At 43.8% G+C, this 19,465-nt stretch overlaps 1 protein-coding gene across 4 annotated transcripts in view; it reads right to left on the minus strand.

The window, feature by feature from the left end:
• Iml1 (GATOR complex protein Iml1) overlaps positions 1–19,465 on the minus strand; it is a 486,471-nt gene that overhangs the window by 93,369 nt on the left and 373,637 nt on the right. For all 4 annotated transcript variants that reach the window (XM_068390604.1, XM_068390598.1, XM_068390583.1 and 1 more), the window contains 2 exons: positions 11,705–11,906; positions 8,769–8,868 (listed from right to left, as the gene is read on the minus strand). In XM_068390604.1, the coding sequence (XP_068246705.1) occupies positions 8,769–8,868; positions 11,705–11,906 (302 nt within the window). The remainder of the gene's footprint in view (positions 1–8,768; positions 8,869–11,704; positions 11,907–19,465) is intronic.

Genomic DNA, 19,465 nt, shown 5'->3' on the forward strand with positions numbered 1-19,465 from the left:
GCAAGAAAGAGAAGGTCTTGGGACATCAGATACAGAATGGAGACTCGAAATCTTGAAGGAATTGGACCGAAGGGCCGGGACCCCCAGATTCTGAGTCTAGCCAACAACTTGGGAGCGAACCTGAATGTTGCCTTCCCCTCTTCCTTGGAAAGGGCGGAGTCGTACGAGACCAAGAAGATTGCTTACACACTGGCCGTGGCCAGAGTGAGCAGGAGACCCAAGGCGGAATACAATCCGAGGCCTGTCGTAAATGGTCTCGAGAAGATCTCTTAAGGGACTAAAAAGTCCGAGCCATGCTCCAAGTTGGAGGTCTTCCTCCGACTAGGGCAGGGACGATCGTAGCTTCGCATGAGCGAGGAAAGATCCAGCAGGTAGGAAAAAGTTATTCCTTTAAGCTTGAAGGTCAGGGAAAGGCTGAGCGACAGGTTTCATTGCCGAGAGCGGAAAGGAGTTTCCTCCCGCCGGAAGGCAATAAGACCGTTATTGCTGGAGAAGAGGCCTCAAGGGAAGAGGTATATCTCCCACGGCACCAACCACCGAAGACTCTTCACTTTGCCTGGAAGACCCCTGCGGATGACTATCGCAGATGACGCGACCTCCGTACCGCGACTGTAGCGGGTTGTGTCTACTTGAGGAGGAGGCGTAGTGTCTCCAGGCATGAAGCCGAAGCGACGCCCCGGTTCGGGAGAGATGTTGCAGTGTGGTTGTTTGAGTAGTCTGCGCCGTGGGAGAAGCTCTCCCGGGAGTTCCGTCAGGGAAGCAGAGGGTCCAGAAACCGTTCTGCGCATAGTCCCAGTGGAGCTCTCCCATTGAAAGGTTGACAGACAACCTGGTCTTGTTGAGACCCATTGTCCACAGACAAAAAGGAGGGAAGACGCAGGCGTCGAAGTTGTCCCACCATCACCGGAATGCATCTTGCCAGAGTCTCGGGGTCTGAGACTGGGGGGAAGAACAGCGGAAGCTTGAGGTTCCAAGCTGTCGCAATCAGGTCCCCCAGACCAGGACTTGCTGGTTACTCAAGGCCAAAGACCCCCAGGTACACTCTCTCTACGAGGCTCTGCTCGGATAGTCGGAGAGAACATTCCTCTGCCTGGAATGAGAGAGCCGATGGTGGTATTGAGGGTATCTCAATCATCCCGGTATCTCTACTGCAAGATGTGAAGGTGTGAAAATGCGGCCCCTGCTGGTTAGAACACGCCAGAATCATGAAGTCGACGCGCACGGAGCGACTCGGCAGGAGCTGTAGGATCTGTAGAGGGGCCAGACTAAGGCCCCTAAGCCTGCCTGAATGATGGAGAGGTATCCTTCTGGTCTTGACCATAGGCCTGGACCGGAACATGGCCCCCCCCCCCCCTTTTCTTTGACGAGTCCGAGAACAGCATCAAGAATGTGGGGAAAGGACGAGAATATCCACTACCATCAAGAGGTTCCATAGGTCAACACCCATTGCAGGTCTAATAGTTCCGCTGGTCCCATAGGGGCCAGGAAGTCCGGTTAATCGTTGCCTGAAACCACCGGAACTTGGACCGCCCCACATGGAACTTATCCTGAGGCGACCGTTCGGACTATAGACGGGTCAATGAGGAAAGGAGAACCAGGAAACGTTCCAAGGTAGGGCTGAAAGCTCTGCTTGACTGAGAACAGGTACTGCGACTCTCCTCAGTCTTGCCACAGTCAACTGAAAGGAAGGCTCGGAGGATGTGGCAACAGAATCTGGCGTCCCCAGGTGGTCACCCACCCAAGTACCGACCAGAACTGACGTTGCTTAACCTTGCTGGACGGACGAGAAGCGGTGTTTCCAACGTGATAAGGCCGTTGACTCAATATCATGGCCAGATATTCCAGATGTTGAGGCAGAAGAAGGGAAGGCTCCAAGCAAAATACCACGAACCCACACTCATGGTAAGCATCCGAAGCTTGTCCCGGCGCTGAAGAAGGTCGAACCCGAGCCTACCGGAGTTGACCAGCCCTCCAAAAAGCGAAGGAGGCGGAAGCCTGCACCTGAGCGGCCATGAGGAAAGCAGGGAGAGTTCTCTGGGGAAAAAAACCTGCTATGCCAAGGCAGGATCGCCACACTGCATCATAAGCAGGAATACTTGCAGTCTAGGCTGAATTCCACGAGCTCCCTGGAAGATGGATGGAATGGAAACTCAAAGTACCCGTCCTTCCGATCGAGGGTTTAAGGAGTCCTGTCGCCTCGTTACCAGTCTGATCGATTCGGCTGTTCTACGCTGGCCGAAGTTTGTTCGACAAACTTGATCAGGGCTGAGAGGTCGACTACGGAACTCCCCTCTCAGATCCTTCCTTACAAGAAAGGATCGACTGAAGAGGCTGGGGGTGAAGCCGTCGATGATCCTATGGAGGACCTTCGCCTAAGGTATGGATCATTCTGCCCAACCGGGCAACTCTTGCCGACGCTATGGCATAGAGGTTCAGAGACACTGAATTCGCTGACAGAGACGGCAGCCCGATATCCTTGGCTGATCACAGAGATCGTGCGGGAATGGGCATCGGGAAGCTGTCATCCGGATGAGTAACCTTAAGCATCCTCCCAGCGTGAAACCTGCAATCCTAGAGTTCGTGAACTCTGCCGCTCCCTTTAGGACTATGCCCCCCCCGGGGAAGCCTCCCGTGCCATCTGTTCCTGACAGGAGGAAACTGCAATTGGACACCTTGTCTCAGTTGTCGTAGCCGATAACTTAGGCCGACGTGGTTGAAAGAAAAAGGCGCTGGAGCCCTGCAGAGTCTGGAAGAAAGCGCCTTGGAGGAGTGAAAACGGAAGTCGACTTCCTCCGCACAGCCGCTGTCTATGTCTCTGTCCTTGGGCACAAACAAACTCTTCTCAAGGATGGAAGGGTGTCTGAGGTTGTCGACATCCACAGATGAGACACCCGAAGGAAGCCCTCAGTCAGCGCGTCCAGATGGTACAACATCGAGCTTGTCCGCAAGTTAGATACTTAACGACTTAACACCAAGGGGCCTGAGCCCGAGAGGATGTAACCATGATCTTCCTGTAGCTTCCTTGAACCAAACCTCGGGCCGTAACCGAGGAGGGAAAGGACCTGGTAAGCCCCCAGAGGAAGGGGTAAGCAGTCACCCCTTGGCCGATGGGAAAATCTCGAACAGAAAGCCCCCCGCCAAAAATCCTTCCAGGGAATGACGGGGAAGGGCTAACCCAGGTTCTGGAAAGAGGAGTGTTGCTCAGACCTCCCTGAAGTTTCTTCCTATTCTTGCAAGTGCCATGCTCTGCGTTTACGGGGTGAGGCCGTGTTCTGGAAATACGCTCCAGAAGAACTCGCCAGGCTGGCCATGCTGCGAAAACCCCAATGGGAATCATGGTCGCAACTGCCCTGGAGCTTGCGCGATGGTAATTCAAAGATTTGCGCGTGGGTGAACGTGGAAGCGCCCATGCGCGGTCAAGCAGGAACGCAAACGAAGGTGAGCGAAGGAGCGCAGAAGGAGGGCGAGTGTGGTAGGAAGGGTGAGAGCTGGTGGTCGGCGAGCGATAACCCATAGACGAGCAATGGATACTGCAAGAATTAAGCCGACGTTCGTGCGAAGAAACACTGTAGGTTCGAGCGATGGAACACCGTCGGTTCGCGCGACGGAACACTGTCGGTTCGCGCGACGGAACACCGTAGATTTGCGCGATGGAACACCGTAGGTTCGAGCGACGGAACACTGTAGGTTCGCGTGACGGAACACCGTCCGTCCGCGCGATGGAATACCGTTGGTTCGCGCGCAGGCGAACATTGGAGAGCATGTGCGCGGACGCGCATGAGTGTAGACGTGCAGGCACGTGGCCGTGCGGACGCGCAGGCGAATGATCGCGCGGGCGTGCAGGCAAGCGGTCACGCGGTGGCGCAGGTGAGCGGTCGCGCGGCGCGCAGGCGAGCGGTCGCGAGGTTGGCAGGTGAATGAGCGCGAGTCCGAGGTGGCGAACGCAAGCGTTAGCGCGATGGCGAGAAAACGCGCTGCCGCGTGGGCGAGGAAGACCGCTGGCGATGTGGATCAACAGGCGATCGGTGGTGAGCTGGTGAGCGCTGACGCGCAGGTGGGCGATGGCGCGTTGGCAAGCGATGGCGCGTCGGCAAGCGACGGCACGTTGGCGAGCGGTGGTGCGTTAACAAAACGCTAGCGAGCAGATGAAGAATCGCGCGGGTGCGTAGGCGATTGCCAACGCGAGAGAGACTAGCAATGGTTAGCGCGCATCGCGCTAACAGAAGGCGCGCAGGTGCATCAGGAAGGTGAGCGCTGAAGCCAGCTGTTAATCAGGCGATCCTAGACGGTTAGAAAACCATTGGGGCCCATTGGTGTGTGGCAAAGAAGGGCATGCAGGCAGATCGATGGCGATCGTTGACGCGTAGGAGATCGCTGGCGAGCAGGTGAACATTGACGTGTCTAAGGTTGCTGGCGAGCTGATGATCGCTGATGAGCAGAAGGCAACGCGTGGAAGCCTGCGCATAGAAGAAGAGTCCTTGACCCAGACCTGAACCGAAGTTCTAGATCGCGAGGGCGAACGTGGGCGCACAGGGCGCGTAACAGGAACCAACAGGAACAGCAGGGATGATCATCATGAGAGCGCTGACGAACAGGAGAGCGCTAGCGATCAGAAAGCGCTGATGAGCAGGAGAGCGCCTGTGCGCTAACACTGAGCAGGAGCAGGAGAGAACACAGCAGAAGGGCACGCAGGGGAACCCTGACACACAAGGGAAGAACCACCGTGGGAGGCAACCCTTTGCCCCGAAGGGAACGTTGTCCGTCGGGAGACAGATTTCCATCGGAAGACCGTTGCCTGTCCGCCGGGAGACCGATGTCCGTTGGAAGACCGTTGCCCGTCGGAAGACGAGATCAGACTGCTGTCCATCTGCACCAAGGCGGAAGATCAAGAAGAAGGAGTTGTAGGCTGCAAACGGAGATTCAAAAAGGCGCCTCTTAGCACCCTTATAGGGAGATGAGAGGCCCTTACGACGAGGCGGACGGTGGGCCTTACAGCGAAGGAGGCCAACAGCAACAGCAGCAGAAGAATCCTCCGAAGAGGAGTCTCTATGAGTGTACTCTCTCGCGAACGAAAGAGAAACACTTCGTAGAAGAGACTGGTCAGCCAGTGACCTAAAAGGAGCAATCCTCCGAAGAGGGGCTCCTGCAGTTGCCCAGCCCCTTGAGCGAAACTGCAGGTGTGACCGCTCAACCACTCAGCACCAAGAGCATAGTCGCACGAATAAAAGGCAAGAGAAAAACCCCCCAAAAGGGGAAAACTTCAAGCCTGGACAGGAAAAACTTCCCTCGGAAGGAAAGTTACCCGCCCAAGGAGGCAAGCCTCCTGAGAGTTCTAAAATGAACTGGAGAGCTGTCAATCGACACGGGAGTACTTCCAGTAGAAGGAGACACGCCCCTGACGAAAATAAAAGGGGGGAGGCAGCAACAGCCGAATCCCCAGGCCTCAACAAGACAGCTCACACCGTTGACATATTACAGAAACGAACTAGATCGGTAACTGTAAAAAATTAAAACAAAAATCATTAGTACACATTCATTCCCCCGGGAAGGCTCCGAAGAGGAATCCCGAGGGAAAGGAAACAAGAATTACACAACAGGCACGTGCCCTCACAACCACTTACACTCACGGAAGGAGAGCTGTAACCAAATCAGAATTATAACAATTATAATTATGAAACTATGTAATTATGTAATTTAAGAAAGAATGATGAACACTAAAGAAAGAACGAAAACCCCGAAAGGAATCGTTCTACAAGCTGAAAAATTAAGAACTACAATTAGATTCATAAACTAATTGAGACAAACGTACGGCGTAGCAACCCCCCCACACGGAAAGGAAGCTACAAGGGCGTAGTAACACATAGTAAAAGGGTGAACGACCTCAAGAGAGAGAGAGAGAGAGAGAAAGACCGAAGTCAAACTCGATCGCAACCCATAAAAATACGCCGTGGTGGCCTAACTGCCGAGGACTCCACGGAGATATCGTACGCTACACACACAACTCTGAAAAGGAAACTTACTGATTTCTATACTCAAATATATATACAAACATGAAAACATGTTTACATATATATTGAGTAAAAGAAAAGTAAGCGATTAAGTAAAGACAAAACAAACAACGGCTGCCAAGAGAGGACCAAGACAGAGACGTCTGTCGCAGTCCGAGCCAAAAGGGAAAGTGAGCATTCATCTGTGTGTGAGGGGGGGGGGAGGGGTAGCTAGCTACCACTCCCCTACCCCCCCCCCCCCCCGCTAACTAGTGCGGGGGTAATACACCCTTGTTAAATTCTAATGGCTCGCCATTTCAGCTGCGCTAAAAGGTAAACCCAATGTAAATAACGTGGTTTGTATTTCGGTTACGGAACAAAGAGAGTTTATTTATAGAATGAAAGTAGTACAGTATAAAGTAACTAAATTCTAAACTCTATTGGACTAAATTAATGGTAAAAAAGCATCTCAAAATACAGTTTTGAAAAATGGGACTCCAGATTATCTTAATAAAGATACAGTATTTGAAATAAGGAATTCAAGAGTATCTTCAAAGGATATCTTATCTGCAGTTACCTATCTATATAACCACAACACTGTGTAACAGTAACTAAAATAAAATAAAGTAACAACTTGAAAAATTAATAGACCCCATTGCCAGCAGCCACTATAGGACCTAGAGTACATTAATCTTAAGTTGAAACCAAGGATTCTACAATATAATGTTTAGTGAACATCAACATGGTATGTCAGAGCTGCTGCTACAACTCTTTCCAAACAAAGATTTTTGAATATGTAAATTGAGGTAATGTACTTCCAATATCATAACCCTTAACCTTCAAGGCTTTCATTAAATTTGGATCCAATTCTTTGGGAGTTTGTGAACAAATTTTAACTAGAAATGACACTGAATTTTTGGGCAGAGGATATTCTAGAACTATAATCCCACAGAACAAATTATCGACACAACCTCTATTGCCCTTGGTTTTGTCCCAATAATACTGAATGGTTCCAGATATTTGAAGTAAACCTACATCCTTTAGTTTTTGCAAGAATTAATTCTTTGTAATAAATTTTATTAGCAGTCAATGGCATACCATAAAATGTTAGTGGATTGCTGTCTCTAGATCCTGTAGCACCTGCTGGTGTTGTATTTTAATTTATTATAGTTCAATTAGTCAATAGTTTTTTCTTATTTTTGATATATTTCAAATATCTTTAGAAAAACAATACGGGGTCCAGTATTTCAACTGGAATTTGAAATGGCTTCCTTCCATCAATCTGGGCAATTGAGTCTAGAATTTTAAATATTTTATACAACATTTTATTTCAATTTTTGACCTATCTCTTACTGGCATCCCACTTCCAGTAAGTGGGTGTCTGACATATGAACTTCAAGGGAGGGTCATAGAAACAACATTAATTTTAAATAATAAAATTTGTTATTCCTATACTCACCTGATTTATTGAATTAAAAGCTCAAGATAGAGACGAGTGGCAAAATCTAACCGAGGCCCTTTGCGTCAATAGGCGTAGGAGGATATGATGATGATGATGATGATGATGATGGGGATGATGATGATGATGATGATGATACTCGCCTGATATTTATATATTTTCCCTCTCTCTTCCCCAATGACATGTGATGCCAAGGAATTACTTACTAGCCATTTGTATCACTTGATCTGGAATATAATCATCCTCCATGCCCCCCCCCCCCCACAATACTGTCTATGTACTTTGCCCTCTGCCCCTCCTAGATCTCCTTCCCTCTATCCTCCCAGTAAGACATAAGTGCTCTATTTTCTCTCTTTTTTATTATGTGCCCAAAAAACACTCAGTTGTCTCTTTTTTTCCAAATCTCTTGTTATTGTCTAGCTCTCTGATCCATATATAAGGGTAGACCAAATTTATATTCTTAAAGCTCTAATTCTTGTTTGTGCATCAATTCTACTATTTGCCAGCAGGTTTTTTCATGTTTTAAAGGCATTTTGGCTATCAGGATTCCCTATTCCCAAGGAATAAGGAATATTTTCAACTTTAAATAAAACTGAATAACAAAGAAACCCTGGTGCTTAGCTTCTTGCCATTAACAGTTAGTGAGTCTCATTACTTTACTAGAGGCATACATCTATTGAAAGGATAGAAAATGAGATATTTTAAAAAATCATAGGGGGTAAATGGCGATAAACCAAGCTTCTAGAGAAGCAAAAGGAGCATCAGGTAAAAATAGAAATTAGTTTTATCAGCTTTGTTCATTATTTTCAAGATAGGAATGGGTTTGTGCCAAGCTGGCTTCCCATTTCAAATCCTAAGGCACTCACCAAAATTATTAATCTCTTAAATTGTGTAGTGAAGCATGAAGACTGAATATATTGAAACATTAAGAGAGCCTGGTCATTAAACGTATGTAAGAACATTCCTTTATTGCACTTTCTCTAATCATTATCCTCCATCTTATACTGGTTTAAGAGGTTTGTTTAGGTTTGCCAGATTACAGTATACTCTGTAATTGTTTATATTATTATTTTATCCAACATAAATTTTTATCAAAGTATTCATATTCTTGTACATTTAGCAGGTAAGCTATACTATATTATATAATCTGGGCATTGCCATGGGTTGCCAATATACATTATATTTAAAGACTACAAAATGTACTTTCATATAAAATTTATTGTATACAAAAAATATTTCATGTTATTATTGGTCCCAATTATGTTAAGACTAATGACACTTCAATGTTAAATAAGGAAGAAGCACAACAATCATGTACTTACCTCTGCTGCCAGTGACAAAAAAATACAAAAAGAATCCATGTACAAAGGGATGTAATCGATCACCATCAGCATGACATATCAGTTCTTTCTGTACCATTTTCTGCAGATCACAAAGAATTTTAAGAAAAATAAGGTAAATATTTAAACACTTGTGCTCTATATAAATATCTAACTTTTATTATTCTATTTATGCTATAATGCTTAATGAAAATTGAGTTCAACTAGATGTAAATGTTTATTGAATAAATTAAAATTCTAGGGTTTTCTCACATAAATTTCCAAGGAAAAGTTTCACTTATTTACTATATCATAAATGTCACTGCTACCTTTGTGAACTGAAAAAATGCAGAAAAAAAAACTTGGTGGGTGGAGTATAAGAGAGCACTCACAAAAAAAAAACCTTTGTAGCAATATAATATATTTACTGCATTTATTTAAAGTACAAACAGTTTAATTTATCTGTACACAAGTAATTTGGTAGGTATGTTAATCCTATTAGCAGACAAATTTTTCCTCAATGAGGAGAGGGAGGAGACATATTCCTCTGAAATTTCCCCCACCCCACCACCAAAATAATGTCCTACTATCTGGTACAGGAATTGGATCTCACCTCCCCTTGTTTCTGGATCTATATCAAGGCTGTCCTGATACTTAATAATAATATCATAGTCTTTCTTCCATAAGGGTTTTTGGCCAATCAATATTGCTAAAAGTTCCTGTCATTTAACATGAGTTGATCCATATAACATTCATTTCTCGTACTGATGTAAGGTATATGATTTAGAGCTTTATCTTCTTCTTAAGAAGGATCAATAAACAGAAAGAGGTTTGTGATACATCTCTAAAAAAAAGTCCCAGGAAAAATCAATAGAGATCAACCCAACAATTTAGTACAGTAATTGAATCCGGTTCTTCATCAAAGGAACTGAGATTGTATCTAGTTTGAAAATCTTGTTCCAAATCATATAGATATGAAACTGTCTTACACGATAACTTTCTTTACCTTTGTAGTTTTGAACTTCAGCATACATGATTCATGGTATGTAACTTTGCAACTTTCAAAGGTCTATAGAATTCCATCCCCTTCATCAAGCCTTTTGGGATGAAATGGTACTGGCATTGAATTTGATTGATAAAATTCAGGAAAGTTTGTAACCAGGGTGACATAGCCTGCACCAAATTCATCTACTAGTCATTCATGTGTGTCCCCTTGGCACAAGCAACAAAGCTTCCAATTAGTTGTAATATTTCTCTTCAGGAGAGATGTCGATTTTTAAGATAGCGCTGCTATTGCTTTTGTTTTATAGGGTAGGAGTACAGTATATCCTTTTACCATCTATACAACATATATACACTTTCAGATATGGGATACAACTACCTCAGATAAGTGTTAATCATACTCCTAGTTTGATCTTTCATCCAGTGCTATCTAATTTCTGTGTGATCTGTTTACCTAAAAGACGAAAGCCCCCTTCATTGGCTTGGCTCTAACGAGCTGGCACATCCTGTCAATTAAGGTGTGGCTATTTAATTTTGAACTGGGGCTAGCTAAACAGCATTTGGGAAACTAATGACAAATGCCTACCATAAGCTAACACTGAACCCCATGCCGAGTCTTACAGCTTTAAGTCAATCAGTGTACTGTACACTGATGCTACACTATTGCCCAGTTACATTGGGTTAATTATCAATTTTTTCAAAACGAGAATGAAACTGAATTTAGTGGGGCTTCATTTATTTCTAACTTACTAAAAATATACTGGTCAAGCTGAAGCTCATTCTCTATCTTTGTCAGTCAAGTTTTCATTTAGAAAACAGATATCATATCAGTTTCAGGTAGGTATTCAAATAATTAACTTTAGTTTAATAAAAAAAGGTTTCTTAAAGCATTATTTGAAATGCAATAATTCATTTGTCTATAATTTCTATCATGATGTTAAAATGGAGTTTTTAAAATACTTTTTCTTGTCTAAAAGAAAATGGAAGTTTAATTACCTAAAGCTATTTATCCACTCACTTATCTAGCTGAGCTGAAAATCATATCAAGTTAATATGAACTGGGCTCACCCTGTGTGAAAATAGCTGTGAGTTTTTTATTATTATTATTATTATTATTAAATGCTAAGCTACAACCCTAGTGGGGAAAGCAGGATGCTATAAGCCCAGGGGCCCCAACAGGGAAAATAGCTCAGTGAGGAAAGGAAACAAGGAAAAATAAAATATTTTAAGAATAGTAACAACATTTAAATAAATATTTCCTATATAAACAATAAAAACTTCAAAACAAGAGAAAGAGAAACTAGATACAACAGTGTGCCTGAGTGTACCCTCAAGCAAGAGAACTCTAACCCAAGACAGTGGAAGGCCATGGTACAGAGGCTATAGCACTACCCAAGACTAGAGAACAATGATTTGATTTTGGAGTGTCCTTCTCCTAGAAGAGCTGCTTACCATAGCTAAAGAGTCTCTTCTACCCTTACCACCAAGAGGAAAGTAGCCACTGAACAATTACAGCTATACATTGCATCAAATTTCCAGATATAAAACCTTAGTACTGTATATCAAAGGGTTTGTATATTGTATGAACTATCATTATTATAATAAAATAATTTATTCATATATGAGTCATATTTCTTAACTATACCTAAGAGGGTTGAGGATTTTTTTTCTTCAATATTATGAAAAGTAAAATGCAGATGGTAATGCAACACCAAAAATGTTGCAAAAATGCTTAAGTGTTGTTAACAGTGTGTAACAGATGTTCTGTAGATCCTAGTTCAGATAAATTGCAAGAGTTTTTGTATATTAGAGAGAAATAAACTCATACAGCACTTAAATATTAATTCCTCACATGATTATGAAAATCAAAATGATCAGGAAGTTAAAAAAAAAATTAATAAAAAGGAAAATTCTGTAGCATATAAAAAACGCAATACCTGTAAGATGTCAACAGCAATAATTTCTGTGACTGCTCCATCCACATGTTCACAAACCCAGGTTGTAGCATCAGCAGCGATGAAAGTGAGGGCTGGTAAACCTGGTTGGCGATTTAACAAGCTAACACCTTTCACTGGATCCCTCATCAGTTCAACAATTTCCGAAAGTGGAGTGCTTAAGTTGACTTTTGCACTTTCACAGCTTTGAAGGAAAAAATAAGTGTATAAGCACAAATATTTCATCTTATATTAACACTGAACAAAAATTGTCACATTTACAGCACATCTACTTACACTTTGAGATAATGAAAATTATGAAGCTGTAAATTACCCACATAAGAGTTTTGACTAAAATCTAATATTGGTGATGGATAAAAAAAATAAATTAATCAAGAAACTTTTTTGTCAGTAAATTAATAAATTATTGACAAGGGAAAGTAGGTCTTTTATTTGGAAGAAATGCAATGTGACCTCGCTCCATAAATGCTCCAAAGGGCATGTGTAATTTTCTTGCTGTAGCAATCTAAATCTGTCAAAAGTTTCTTTTAAAAGTACAACCATTAAATGCCTACTTTTTGTGTAGTCTATATAGTCTTTGGTCAGGTAAGTACCTAGAAAAGTCTACAGGGGTATGATTCCCTGATACACCTGAAAATTTTTCATTAATATTAGACACAAAACCAAGTATCTAGTAATACTATCCAACATGTGGAGAACTGAGAGAAAAGACATTACCACCCTTAAAGAATAATAATAACAATAATAATAAAGAAAATTTAATGTTATCTTGATCATTGAAAGAAAATGGAGTTTTGATTATAAAATTTACTTTTTCTATACTCTTCTGCTGTTTATATTTCTTCTTCTGTAGATATTAATTTAATTGATATTTACCCCTCTTTCCTTACAATAGACACAAGGAGGCACTCTAGCAGTTAATGGCAAGAAGTCAAGAAGTGATACTCCAGTTGCTCCTTATTATTTCAGTCTAAAATTTGAAACTATTACCTATCCTCTTGACATTACAAGTCAGTGGAGAGGAGAGTGGGCATGTATATGAAGATCAGGAGAGAATCATCATCATCTCCTCCTACGCCTATTGGCGCAAAGGAACTCAGTTAGATTTCCCCAGTTGTCTATATCTTGAACTTATAATTAAACTTCTCCATTCATCATCTACTTCACACTGCATAGTCCTCAGCTATGTAGGCCTGGGTCTTGCAACTCTTCTAGTGGCTTCTGGAGCCCAGTTAAAAGTTTAGTGAACTAATCTCTCTTGGGGAGTGTAAAGAGCATGCCCAATCCATCTCCATCTACCCCTAACCATAATCTCATCCACACATGGCACTCGAGTAATCTCTCATAGTTTCGTTTCTAATCCTGTCATGCCATTTATTATTATTATTATTATTATTATTATTATTATTATTATTATTATTATTATTACTTGCTAAGCTACAATCCTAGTTGGAAAAGCAGCATGCTACAAGTCCAAGGTCTCCCACAGGGAAAATAGCTCAATGAGAAAAGGAAATAAAGAAATAAAATAAACTACAAGAGAAGTTACTAACAATTAAAATGTTATTTTCCTTAGTAAAATAAATTTTTGAATATACTTACCCGATGATCATATAGCTGCATCCCTGCTGCCCGACAGAAAAAATCTACGGGCGGAATACGCCAGCGATCGCTATACAGGTGGGGGTGTACATCAACAGCGCCATCTGTCAAGTAGGTACTCAAGTACTCGATGTCAACAAAGAACCAATTTTCTCCTCTGTCCCACTGGTTCTCTATTGGGGAGGAAGGGTGGGTCCTTTAATTTATGATCATCGGGTAAGTATATTCAAAAATTTATTTTACTAAGGAAAATAACATTTTTCAATATCAAACTTACCCGATGATCATATAGCTGATTCACACCCAGGGGGGTGGGTAGAGACCAGCATTACAAGTTGACATTATGAGCTAAGTATTCCGTATTTCATTTTAGCAGTTATTCAAAATAACAAGCATAAAATAAATAAGTACCTGGTAAGGAAGACGACTTGAACAATTACTCTGCCTTTTTAAGTACGTCTTCCTTACTGAGCCTCGCGATCCTCATAGGATGCTGAGCGACTCCTAGGAGCTGAAGTATGAAGGGTTGCAACCCATACTAAAGGTCCTCATCAAAACCTCTAATCTAGGCGCTTCTCAAGAAATGATTTTGACCACCCGCCAAATCAAGTAGGATGCGAAAGGCTTCTTAGCCTTCCGGACAACCCAAAAATATTTCAAGAGAAAGATTAAAAAGGTTCTGGAATTAGGGAATTGTAGTGGTGGAGCCCCCATCACTACTGCACTCGTTGCTACGAATGGTCCCAGAGTGTAGCAGTTCTCGTAAAGAGACTGGACATTCTTAAGATAAAAGACGCGAACACTGATTTGCTTTTCCAATAGGTTGCGTCGAATATATTTTGCAGAGATCTATTTTGTTTAAAGGCCACGGAAGTTGTGACAGATCTAACTTCGTGTGTCCTTACCTTCAGCCAAGCTTGGTCTTCCTCATTCAGAAGGGAATGAGCTTCTCGTATTAACAGTCAGATAAAATAGGATAAAGAATTCTCTGACATAGGCAAAGATGGATTCTTAACTGAACACCATAAAGCTTCAGACGGGCCTCGTAAAGGTTTTAAAATAGAACTTAAGAGCTCTTACAGGACATAATACTCTTTCTAGTTCATTTCCAACCATACGATAAGTTTGGAATATCGAACGATATTGGTCAAGGCCGAGAAGGCAGCTCGTGTTTGGCTAGAAAACCAAGATGTAGAACATGTAGCTGTTTCGGATGAGAATCCGATGTTCTTGCTGAAGGCATGAATCTCACTGACTCTTTTAGCTGTGGTTAAGCATATCAGGAAAAGAGTCTTAAAGGTGAGATCTTTCAGGGAGGCTGATTGAAGTGGTTCGAACCTGTCTGACATAAGGAATCTTAGAACCACGTCTAAATTCCAACCAGGTGTAACCAAACGACGCTCTTTCGTGGTCTCAAAAGACTTAAGGAGGTCCTGTAGATCTTTATTGTTGGAAAGATCTAAGCCTCTGTGACAGAAGACTGATGCCAACATGCTTCTGTAACCTTTGATAGTGGGAGCTGAAAGAGATCGCTCTTTCCTCAGATATAAGAGGAAGTCAGCTATTTGAGTTACAGAGGTACTGGTCGAGGATACGGATACTGACTTGCACCAGTTTCGGAAGATTTCCCACTTCGATTGGTAGACTCTAAGGATGGATGTTCTCCTTGCTCTAGCAATCGCTCTGGTTGCCTCCTTCGAAAAACCTCTAGTTCTCGAGAGTCTTTCGATATTCTGAAGGCAGTCAGACGAAGAGCGTGGAGGCCTTGGAGTACCTTCTTTACGCGTGACAGACGTAGCAGGTCCACCCTTAGGGGAAGTGTTCTGGGAACGTCTACTAGCCATCGAAGTACCTCGGTAAGTTATTCTCTCGCGGGCCAGAGGGAAGCAACTAGCGTCAACTTTGTCCCTTCGTGAGAGGCGAACTTCTGCAGTACCTTGTTGACAATCTAGAACGGAGGGAATGCATATAGATCTAGATGAGACCAATCTAGTAGAAAGGCATCTATAAGAACTACTGCTGGGTCCGGGATAGGTGAGCAAAGTATTGGGAGCCTCTTGGACATCGAGGTTGCGAAGAGATCTATGGTTGGCTGGCCCCAGGTGACCCAAAGTCTCTTGCATACATCCTTGTGGAGGGTCCAATATGTTGGAATTATTGTCCCTTCCTACTGAGACAATCTGCTATGACATTCAAGTTGCCTTGGATGAAACTCGTACTAGTGAAAAGTCTAGACCTGTTGAACAGGAGAGGAGGTCACTTGCGAACTCGTACCATGTCAGAGAGTAGGTCCCTCCTTGCTAGGAGATGTACATCAAAGCAGGGAGTTGACCGTGTTCACCTCCACCACTTTGCCTTGAAGGAGAGACCTGAAGCTTTTCCAGGTCAGACGTACTGCCAGAAGCTTCTTGCAGTTGAAATGCATTGTCCTTTGACTCGAGTTCCATAATCCCGAGCATTCCCTACCGCCTAAGGTCGCACCCCAGCCTACGTCCGATGCGTCTGAGAAGAGAACGTGGTTGGGAGTCTGAACAGTCAGGGGAAGACCCTTTCAAAGGTTGATAAAGTCCTTTCATCAAGTCAGACCAGACTTATCTTTCCGGAAACCGGGATCGAGACCGCTTCTAGCGTCTTGTCCTTTCCAGTGAAGAGCTAGATGATACCGAAGAGGACGGAGGTGTAGTCTTCCAAGTGACACCAATTGAACCACGGATGACAGTGTCCTAACCAGATTCATCCACAGCCTGACAGGGCCGTGTTCCTTCTTCAGCATCTTCTGGATGGATAGCAGGGCTGGGGGTTGATCGTCTTGTTCAGCCATGTCCTCATCAGAGGGTTCCTCATCCGAAACTGATGAGGAAACGGCAACGGAGTGGGCAACGTCTGACTCGCTGAATCCGGTCGCACTGGTGGATGCGTGACGGAGCCGGACACAAGATCATGGTACTGCTGCACAGTCTGTGAACTGTCAACCATGGGGAAGCGAGGAAGTACAGCGACAACCCGAAACTGTCTAGACTGTCTGGGTTGTGCAGACAACCCCCTACCGGGTTGCTGAGGTTGCCGCACTGCGTCACAACAAGTCACCTCTGCTGGTTGTTGAACGTCTTCCTAGGGACACACTGAACGTCCACAACCACCTCCGAGAGTCGCTTAACGTCAACGTGCGACTGGCAACCCACACTGGGTCGCACCGGTGGAGGAACCATCTCAACTGGCGGACGTGAGTAGGATACCTCAGCGTCAACAGGGCGTACAACCAACCGGTAGGAAGGTTGTTGGCTAGAAGGTTCTTCTCCGTAAAAAAATCCTCTATCAAGGACTAAGCTTGGACTGCATGTCTTGCAACAAAGCCCATTAGGGTCTATGGGAGCAGGTGTGGCAACAGACGGGGTTAGCGACTGAAGCGGAACCATTTACCATCCCTGGAAGCATGTTATGCTTTACTTAAAGTCCATAGGAGGCTAAGCAGCTTAAGGCTCCTCTCCAAATGACAGAGTCCTCAAGGGAATATCAGAAAGAGGGAGAACAGCACTTTCTCATCTACAGGAACCATGTCCGAGAACAGCTAGGTTATCTCAGTGAGGGTTTCACTGGTGCATAAGCAGCAGACCAGAAGGCAACGTTATGTAACTGCTTGACAGTCTGTGAACTGTCAAAAACTGAACTGTCAACCACAACAGGTGCGTGAGGACATACAGCACTGGTGCATTAGCAGCAGACCAGAAGGCAACGTTATGTAACTGCCTGACAGTCTGTAAACTGTCAAAAAAATGTTATTTTCCTTAGTAAAATAAATTTTTGAATATACTTACCCGATGATCATATAGCTGCATCCCTGCTGCCCGACAGAAAAAATCTACGAGCGGTATACGCCAGCGATCGCTATACAGGTGGGGGTGTACAACAACAGCGCCATCTGTCAAGTAGGTACTCAAGTACTCGATGTCAACAAAGAACCAATTTTCTCCTCTGTCCCACTGGTTCTCTATTGGGGAGGAAGGGTGGGTCCTTTAATTTATGATCATCGGGTAAGTATATTCAAAAATTTATTTTACTAAGGAAAATAACATTTTTCAATATCAAACTTACCCGATGATCATATAGCTGATTCACACCCAGGGGGTTGGGTAGAGACCAGCATTACAAGTTGACATTATGAGCTAAGTATTCCGTATTTCATTTTAGCAGTTATTCAAAATAACAAGCATAAAATAAATAAGTACCTGGTAAGGAAGACGACTTGAACAATTACTCTGCCTTTTTAAGTACGTCTTCCTTACTGAGCCTCGCGATCCTCATAGGATGCTGAGCGACTCCTAGGAGCTGAAGTATGAAGGGTTGCAACCCATACTAAAGGTCCTCATCAAAACCTCTAATCTAGGCGCTTCTCAAGAAATGATTTTGACCACCCGCCAAATCAAGTAGGATGCGAAAGGCTTCTTAGCCTTCCGGACAACCCAAAAATATTTCAAGAGAAAGATTAAAAAGGTTCTGGAATTAAGGAATTGTAGTGGTGGAGCCCCCACCACTACTGCACTCGTTGCTACGAATGGTCCCAGAGTGTAGCAGTTCTCGTAAAGAGACTGGACATTCTTAAGATAAAAGACGCGAACACTGATTTGCTTTTCCAATAGGTTGCGTCGAATATATTTTGCAGAGATCTATTTTGTTTAAAGGCCACGGAAGTTGTGACAGATCTAACTTCGTGTGTCCTTACCTTCAGCCAAGCTTGGTCTTCCTCATTCAGAAGGGAATGAGCTTCTCGTATTAACAGTCTGATAAAATAGGATAAAGAATTCTCTGACATAGGCAAAGATGGATTCTTAACTGAACACCATAAAGCTTCAGACGGGCCTCGTAAAGGTTTTAAAATAGAACTTAAGAGCTCTTACAGGACATAATACTCTTTCTAGTTCATTTCCAACCATACGATAAGTTTGGAATATCGAACGATATTGGTCAAGGCCGAGAAGGCAGCTCGTGTTTGGCTAGAAAACCAAGATGTAGAACATGTAGCTGTTTCGGATGAGAATCCGATGTTCTTGCTGAAGGCATGAATCTCACTGACTCTTTTAGCTGTGGTTAAGCATATCAGGAAAAGAGTCTTAAAGGTGAGATCTTTCAGGGAGGCTGATTGAAGTGGTTCGAACCTGTCTGACATAAGGAATCTTAGAACCACGTCTAAATTCCAACCAGGTGTAACCAAACGACGCTCCTTCGTGGTCTCAAAAGACTTAAGGAGGTCCTGTAGATCTTTATTGTTGGAAAGATCTAAGCCTCTGTGACGGAAGACTGATGCCAACATGCTTCTGTAACCCTTGATAGTGGGAGCTGAAAGAGATCGCTCTTTCCTCAGATATAAGAGGAAGTCAGCTATTTGAGTTACAGAGGTACTGGTCGAGGATACGGATACTGACTTGCACCAGTTTCGGAAGATTTCCCACTTCGATTGGTAGACTCTAAGGGTGGATGTTCTCCTTGCTCTAGCAATCGCTCTGGTTGCCTCCTTCGAAAAACCTCTAGTTCTCGAGAGTCTTTCGATATTCTGAAGGCAGTCAGACGAAGAGCGTGGAGGCCTTGGAGTACCTTCTTTACGCGTGACAGACGTAGCAGGTCCACCCTTAGGGGAAGTGTTCTGGGAACGTCTACTAGCCATCGAAGTACCTCGGTAAGTTATTCTCTCGCGGGCCAGAGGGAAGCAACTAGCGTCAACTTTGTCCCTTCGTGAGAGGCGAACTTCTGCAGTACCTTGTTGACAATCTAGAACGGAGGGAATGCATATAGATCTAGATGAGACCAATCTAGTAGAAAGGCATCTATAAGAACTACTGCTGGGTCCGGGATAGGTGAGCAAAGTATTGGGAGCCTCTTGGACATCGAGGTTGCGAAGAGATCTATGGTTGGCTGGCCCCAGGTGACCCAAAGTCTCTTGCATACATCCTTGTGGAGGGTCCAATATGTTGGAATTATTGTCCCTTCCTACTGAGACAATCTGCTATGACATTCAAGTTGCCTTGGATGAAACTCATACTAGTGAAAAGTCTAGACCTGTTGAACAGGAGAGGAGGTCACTTGCGAACTCGTACCATGTCAGAGAGTAGGTCCCTCCTTGCTAGGAGATGTACATCAAAGCAGGGA

Source organism: Palaemon carinicauda, chromosome 1 (genome assembly GCF_036898095.1).
Source record: "Palaemon carinicauda isolate YSFRI2023 chromosome 1, ASM3689809v2, whole genome shotgun sequence".
Taxonomy (NCBI): Eukaryota; Metazoa; Arthropoda; class Malacostraca; order Decapoda; family Palaemonidae; genus Palaemon; species Palaemon carinicauda.